At 38.8% G+C, this 7,500-nt stretch overlaps 1 protein-coding gene across 1 annotated transcript in view; it reads left to right on the top strand.

The window, feature by feature from the left end:
- aars1 (alanyl-tRNA synthetase 1) overlaps positions 1–7,500 on the top strand; it is a 37,407-nt gene that overhangs the window by 10,288 nt on the left and 19,619 nt on the right. The window contains exons 6-10 of the mRNA XM_079256089.1: positions 1,637–1,781; positions 1,887–2,032; positions 3,941–4,049; positions 6,059–6,209; positions 6,609–6,733. Of these exons, the coding sequence (XP_079112215.1) occupies positions 1,637–1,781; positions 1,887–2,032; positions 3,941–4,049; positions 6,059–6,209; positions 6,609–6,733 (676 nt within the window). The remainder of the gene's footprint in view (positions 1–1,636; positions 1,782–1,886; positions 2,033–3,940; positions 4,050–6,058; positions 6,210–6,608; positions 6,734–7,500) is intronic.

Here is a 7,500-nt window from a genome sequence, read left to right as displayed (position 1 = left end):
GACAAAACACACTTCTTCACTGCCAGAAATCTCACCACGAGACAGCTGCTTTCCTTGATTTTTCTGGCAATGGAAAAGTATAGTAATGAAGTTAAAAACAACATAATTATTCTCATGTTTACGATGTTTGTCAGTATCAGAACATTAAAATTGATTTCTCATATTATCAGAAATACACAGGTAGTTTATAATTAATGACCACTTGTATTCATTGATGAAGAAAGTAGCTACGTGCAGTGACCAAACACAGAGGATCCAACACGTAGTGATGAGTTGTTGAGTCAAATCAAAGACGATGTAATTGTAGCCTTATTATGCATTAGTGCAAGTTGGCAGGGCTCACTTTTAAAATGTTTTTGGAATTATCAATATTTTTGTAATCAATACGCTTTTTTCTTTATCATCCAGCCCTAGGATAGGAAGGCATGCAGCCTGTCAGCTGGTTTGATGCACAGGCAAGTGCATTGTGGGTAAATCCATAGCGATGGCGTTAAGGGTCCTCTGCCTCGTCTGGTGTTCATACAGCGTGCATTGTAGCAGTGGATTTCTGCAGTAAACTTGTATAAGACACAATAAAAACCCAAAACAGCCATAGTTTCGTCTCCATGTTTAACTCGCGGTCTTGTCCTCTCTTTTGCTAAATACTAGTGCAGCGCCACCTCTGGTGTGAATGGGGATATATTATTGTAAAGGTTTGGTGCGTCTGACCAAAGTGCAGCGTGAATGCTATCTCTGTCTGAATGGATACACCCCCCTACAACTGAGCCTAGTCCCCAATTGGACCGGGTCAAGCGGACTATCCTGATGTAAATGCAGCCTAATTTGCCTGCTATAGCAGGAACCATTGAAACCCAACCAGACCAGGTTCAGTCTCCTAGACCTGCTTTCTCTTCTTGTCAAGGACACGAAAGCCCGCGCAATGTTAAAAATGTAAGATATAAAAAGCTATATATGTATATGTATAAAAGTTTAAAAAAACAAACTAATGTATGGAGTGTGGACTAAGGACATCTCACACTTTGTACAATTTTACTTTGGAGATAAAACATTTTTCTTTATATTATTGATCACTGCAAAAACTGAAATCTAAGTAAGATTAAAAATCTTAAATTGACACATATGCTTATTCTTTTAAAGGTAAGATCATTCTTAGTTTTTATGCCAGAGAATTCCTCTTGTTTTAAGAGTATTTTTACTTGTTTTGGGAAGTCTTGACAAGCCAGATTTTCTTGTTCTGTTGACAGATAATTTCTTATTTTAAGCAACATTTACCTAATTTTTGTACATTTATTTCCTGTTTTTTATGGCTGAGTTTTTGCAGTGATCAAATTCCTGACTAGTTGACTTCATAAATCACTAAAAAAATGACCATCCCTAGTAGTAAATATGAATCTGTGTGAAACGTTCTCGGATGGAAAGCTTGCTGAAGCTAGCTTGTTCTGGAAAATGAATTAATGCCGACTGAGACTGTATCAGAACTCGCTTTTCCCTTTTCCACCACATCAGTCTTTTTTTTTTTTTTTTTTTCACCTCCAGGGACCAGCGTCGTTCTCCACAACAAGAAGACATCATCAAATATATATTATTTTAATTTCCTGACAAGTTTACCTTTAGTTTTCTTGTTTCGCTCCATCAGAGAGTCGGAGACGGAGCTAAAGCCGCTGCCTAAGAAGAGCATCGACACGGGGATGGGTCTGGAGCGCCTGGTGTCCGTACTGCAGAACAAGATGTCCAACTACGACACTGACCTCTTCGTACCCTATTTTGAGGCCATTCAGAAGGTAACAAAACTTTAGATATCGGTGTAAATGTAACCAAGGGAGATCTAATGGTATACAACAGAAAATTGCTTCAGCCTCCACTAATCTACATGATGTCTGCCTCAGGGTACCGGTGCTCGACCTTACACTGGTAAAGTGGGTGCTGAGGATGCCGATGGCATCGACATGGCTTACCGTGTCCTCGCTGATCATGCACGCACCATCACCATCGCCCTGTCAGACGGCGGTCGGCCTGACAACACAGGAAGAGGGTGAGATGTAAACTTTTAGTCGAGTCAAAGTAGATTTCTGAAGCAATGTTTTAATATAAAAGCCAAGATATCTCACCCTGCTAGGTCTAAAACCAGAAGAATGTCAGTGGAAATGAGTTTTAAATGAAGGTTAAAATGACAGATTGAGTCACAACTAAAAGGCTTCATCACTTCTACCTTCAGCCTGACTGTACGAACATCCGCAGCGCTCTGAGTGTAGGGCGGTAACAGTTCAGACAGGCGGGGTGGCGCCACGACACTCCTACAAACAAGTTTTACCATTTCTAACTGTGTGACCTTTTAACAAATTGGAAACCAGTATAGAGAGACCAGTAGAGCTGGGAGGTGCCCAGTTGCATGTTGTGGGTCAGAAGGAATTGTAACTATGTAACCAAGAGGTAATAAAAGTATGGATTACGCTTTAAGAGGTGCAAACAGACAGAGACTTTCACCTTGCTGAGGAGCCTTAATAATATTAATAGTAATATTAATAATAATATAATAATAAGAAGAAAAGTCTTTACCACTAAGTTAACCTGTTTATGTCCGTTTAGTTTTGAAGCAACAACAGGCCGTAATATACGTTGGCCCTGAAGTGCAAACCACAACAAAACAAAAAACACAACTACAAAACCAAAAAATGCAACAACAAATTAAGAAACAGCAACAAAAATTACAACAATTATAAAAGACACAATGACAAATTAAAAAACACGACAAATTTAATTAACACTACAAAAAATTCTAAAAAAAACAACAAATTAAAAAAAAACCAAAAAAAAAACCCCGGAAGTTGTAGTTTTGTACCTCGTTCAGTTCGGAGTAGAGGAAAGGCTGAAGTAGTACTAAATTTGTTGTGTTAAATACTACAGAAGTGTTGGAAGTAGTTTTAGTGTGCTGATTGAGACACATTTTCTGTAAAGTGTGTAATAATCAAAATATTCTTGGATAGCAGCAGCTATGTTTGGGCTCCGGGTTACGTTCATGTTTTGAAAATTACACAACTTCCGGTTCGAAGCACCATCGTCCAATCAGCGATTGCTCTTGTTGCCCGCTGGTACCTACCTCTTCCGGTATGTTAATGTCGTTGTGCTTTTTCTAAGTTCGTTGTCGTTTTTTATTTGTCATTGTGTTTTATCATTTTCTTCATGTTTTTTTTATTTGTTGTGTTTTTTAGAATGTTTTGGTCGTGCTAATTTAATTGATTGTGTTTTTTAATCTGTCATTGTGTATTTTTTTTTTCATTTTGTTGTCATTTTCAATTTGTTGCTGTTTTTTAATTTTGTATTGCGTTTTTTGTTTTGTAATTGTGGTTTGCACTTCAGGGCCACCGTAGTAATAACATGACATGAAGAAATAAAGTGCATAATTTATGTGTTTGTATCATAGTTCTGTTTGTAGTTTCAGATTCGCTTATTGATATGATGCTTCCTTAAAGGTGCAGTGTGTGACCAGATCAAAGATCATTGACAGAAAATTACTTTACTGCAACATCTATTTCTATTTACTTAGAATGAGACATTTATTTCCACTGAAATGGTAGCCTCCATATTTATGCTACTAATTTTAGTACGGTGTCTCTGAATGGACAAACAACTCTGTATGTGAAGTGAAAATGCTTGAGCATTAAAACTGCAGTTCCAGTGTTAGAGAACTGTTTAGGAGAAGCAACACCTTAAAAAAAGCACCTGAAGTATCTACTGGATCCTCTTCTAGATGAAAATGTTTGTCTGGAAGGAATTTTGGCCACTGACAGCCACCGTACGTTCACAACTTGCCATTTGAATTTATTTTTATGCCTTTCTTCACCACTAGATGTCACTATTTCTCTCACTTTTAAGTGTATATCTGGAAAATTTCATAAATGAATTATTCATCTGATTTACGAACTTTGTCCTGTTTTTCCAGGTATGTGTTGAGGAGGATCCTGCGTCGTGCTGTTCGTTACTCACATGAGAAACTTGGAGCCCAGAGGGGTTTCTTTGCATCGCTGGTGGACGTGGTCGTTGATTCCCTGGTGAGACTTTGTTCCCGCTGTTTTTTCAGTGTTCCCACACAAATTAAAACATATTAATAGCAATCTAATCCAAATCTAACTCACATATAAGAGATCAGAGATAATTGCTTAAATAAAAAGTTTTCCATTCAAGTTACAAACATCAGAATTGAAAGTGATCGCCTACCACGACTGATCCTCTGTGTATCTGTAGACGTAGTCGGGTTGATTTTCAGTCTGAGGCTGGCTGCGGATGAGAGTTAATGTGTCTGACAGAAACATCGTAATCGTCCGTATCAGAGAGTAGGGCTGCACAATTAATCGTTAAAGGATTGCGATCTCGATTCATACTGTATACTATTTATTCATACTGTATAAAATCTCATTTTCAAATGACGCCGATTTATATATAATAAAAAAAACAAAAAAAACAAACACAAATGTACCGCATTTCGAACTGGGACATCACCTGCTTTAAAACAAGCGCTCCCTCTTTCTCCCTCAACAAATGAGAACGGCGGATCCTTACACCACGTGACGCAGATGCCGGCTGGTAGGAAAAAACTTGGCGACTTTCTCGCTAAATCTGGCGGCTTTTTTGTTAATAGCGACTAGCGACAAATCTAGCAACTTTTACTGGAGTTATTGGAGACGTTTCTGGTGTTTTGGCGACTGACTTGAAGGCACACATTGTTTAGCAGTGACTGCAGCGGGACCCCTCCCCGTCATAAAGCACTCCCAGGCGGCTCCGGCTGCACCTCAGAGGAGCAGAGAGGACGCCTGCACATGTCCATGTTTACAGTCAAAATGAATAGAGCATGTGCAAATCCACTGCTGGTCCCACCCTGGCTTACAGAGATGTAAACTAACATCATTTCTGTTGTCTCTGTTCGGTTAATTTAGATTGTTACTTTAAACTGGCCATATGTGTGTGACGTAATGGACGTTGTAGGAGAGAGGAATAATGTGGGAGAAACAAAAGGCGAGTCAAAACCACCATAAATATGTTTAGTACCGTGAATAAACTCTTTTCTGTTGGTTTTTTTTTTTTTAGGTTTTTTTTTATTTTATTTTATTTTGATATTAAAATAGGCTATCCCTTTAAAAAGTAGATTTTGAATACCAGGGGTGTCAAACTCCAGTCCTCGAGGGCCGGTATCCTGCAGGTTTTTGTTGTTTCTCTCCACCAACACAGCTGATTCTAATCAAATGGATCCAGCAGCTTCTTGTCAACTTATTGGTGAATTTTGATCAGGTGTGTTGAAGCTTTGAGACAACAAAAACCTGCAGAATACTGGCCCTCGAGGACTGGAGTTTGACACCTGTGCTTTAGAACCACATTGCATAGATCACTTTTATCCTCCATTGTTAAATGTCAGAATATCAAATTTAACCAAAGAACTGCTGACTGAAATTTCTAGCTTCATGTCCAACCCTCCTGTTGTTTATATTTAAAGAAACATTCCGACCTCTCATCGCTTAATGCACAGAAAAATATTGTTAAAAATGTTACTATTAAAATTATTGAGAGGCTGTGTGTGTAAGAGAAGACAAGAGAGACATTTATTGTTTTTATGTTCAGTGTCAGCTGTTGCAAACCTGATTAGCCGGTAATATGTGCAATAAATATTTATATTGGAAAAAAATCATGAGAGAATCGTGATCTCAATTCTAAGCAAAAAAATCCTGATTCTCATTTTATCCAGAATGGTGCAGCCCTATCAGAGAGACATTACTACCTAAAAGGTTGCTAGACCTGAGGGTTGTTTCTGTAAGATGACATTGTGTAGGGGTGATTCAGATTTCCATGTACTTGTTCATGTCAAGATATCCAGATTTATTTCTGTAAAAGTATTTATAAATAACTCAAATGTAATGTTGGGTTAAAATCTTTCTCTTAAATCCATGCAGGCAGTCCAGCATGGTAATGCTGTAGATGCTGACCTTTCATATGATCCGTCTTCCTCTCTGCTTCTGCATCACTCCCTCGTCTTTGATGTCTTTGTTTACTTCTTCTTTTCATCCTGCAGGGTGAAGCTTTCCCAGAGCTGAAAAAAGACCCCGACATGGTTAAAGACATCATTAATGAGGAGGAGGCGCAGTTCCTGAAAACCCTCAGCAGAGGGCGCCGCATCCTGGATAGGAAGATCATGAGTCTGGGAGAATGTAAAACCATCCCAGGTAACCTGAAGCCTCCCAGCTCACATCTGTTCACGTCAGAAAAGTTTCTCTCCTCCTGAAGCATCATCTTCTTTCTTTCATCCCTCGTTCTGCTTCACATGTCAGTCCTCACCTCCCACTTCTTGGCTCGTTCTCTCTGTCTCCTCCTGTTCTTTCTTTCCTTTAATCCTGTCGGTATTCTTTGTTCAGCCGTCATTAGATTAGTCTGTCCCCTCATTCATACATCTGACACACTGCAGTCCTTATTGTCCTGTGTTTAAAACACTCTTATGAGTGAAATGAAACACAAAAAGAAGCATTAAACAAAGTAAGACCAGATACCTCTCATATAAACCAGATTATTCCATCTAACTTATAAAGATTCAGCCATCAGCTGTCTGTCTCTGTTTTAACATCCAGGTGACACAGCGTGGTTGTTGTACGACACGTACGGCTTCCCTCTGGACCTGACGTCCCTCATCGCCGAGGAGAAGGGCATGGGAGTGGACCTGGCTGCCTTCGAGGAGGAGAAGAAGGCTGCACAGGTGAGGAGATGGAGCGCAGTGAAGGAAACCTTCTCATGGACGAGGAGTTTGGCTCAGTTTATTGTGTCCTGAGTGCTGCTTGGTGTGTTTGCCTTGCATCAGCGTTCTGCAGTGTTGCATTGTAAGTGAGAATCTGGTGTTGAAATAAATCCACATTTACTTTCCAGCTCTGTCCAAATCCCTTGTTGTTTGATTAGAGAAAAAGACTGATGTGTTTTCTGTAACACTGCAGGGAGAGTGGGTACTTACTGGTATGATGGGGGAGTTTGGGCCTTTAAATGTCCTTTTTAATCAGCTCAGTTAACATTTTATGTTGGGTCTAAAGCAGGTAAGTTGAAGAGCTTGGCAGTAAATCTTTATTTTCTTTCCAGGGTTGTTTAGCTCCAAGGTCAGACTTTAATTAAATATGTTTAAAAGTAAGCAAGCTAGCGGCGATCTAAACAAATAAAACCACAAAGAAACAAACAAAACATTAGTCTAACAATGTCCACCGTCCCATCAGAGCTGGTGAACAGGGTAACGATTAGGGGTGGGAAAATCAAATCCAAAAATATGGATTTTTTTTGCTTCAAAATTTTAAAATCGATTTTTTTTCTTCTTTTTTTTTCAAATGAATAAAAATAATCCATTATGATTTTTTTTGGGTCATTTTTATGGTTTAATTGATCTTTTTACTTGCCTTCTTGGGGATTATAGCAGCAGAATGATGGTCTGGCTACTGTGTTGTTTTTTTATGTTTATTGTGAAATCAAGAAAAATAACAAGTA

Source organism: Telmatherina bonti (assembly GCF_933228915.1).
Source record: "Telmatherina bonti genome assembly, chromosome: 2".
NCBI classification, from domain to species: domain Eukaryota; kingdom Metazoa; phylum Chordata; class Actinopteri; order Atheriniformes; family Telmatherinidae; genus Telmatherina; species Telmatherina bonti.
The sequence above is the reverse complement of the archived record's forward strand: the minus strand, read 5'-3'. Positions and strand labels throughout refer to the sequence as shown.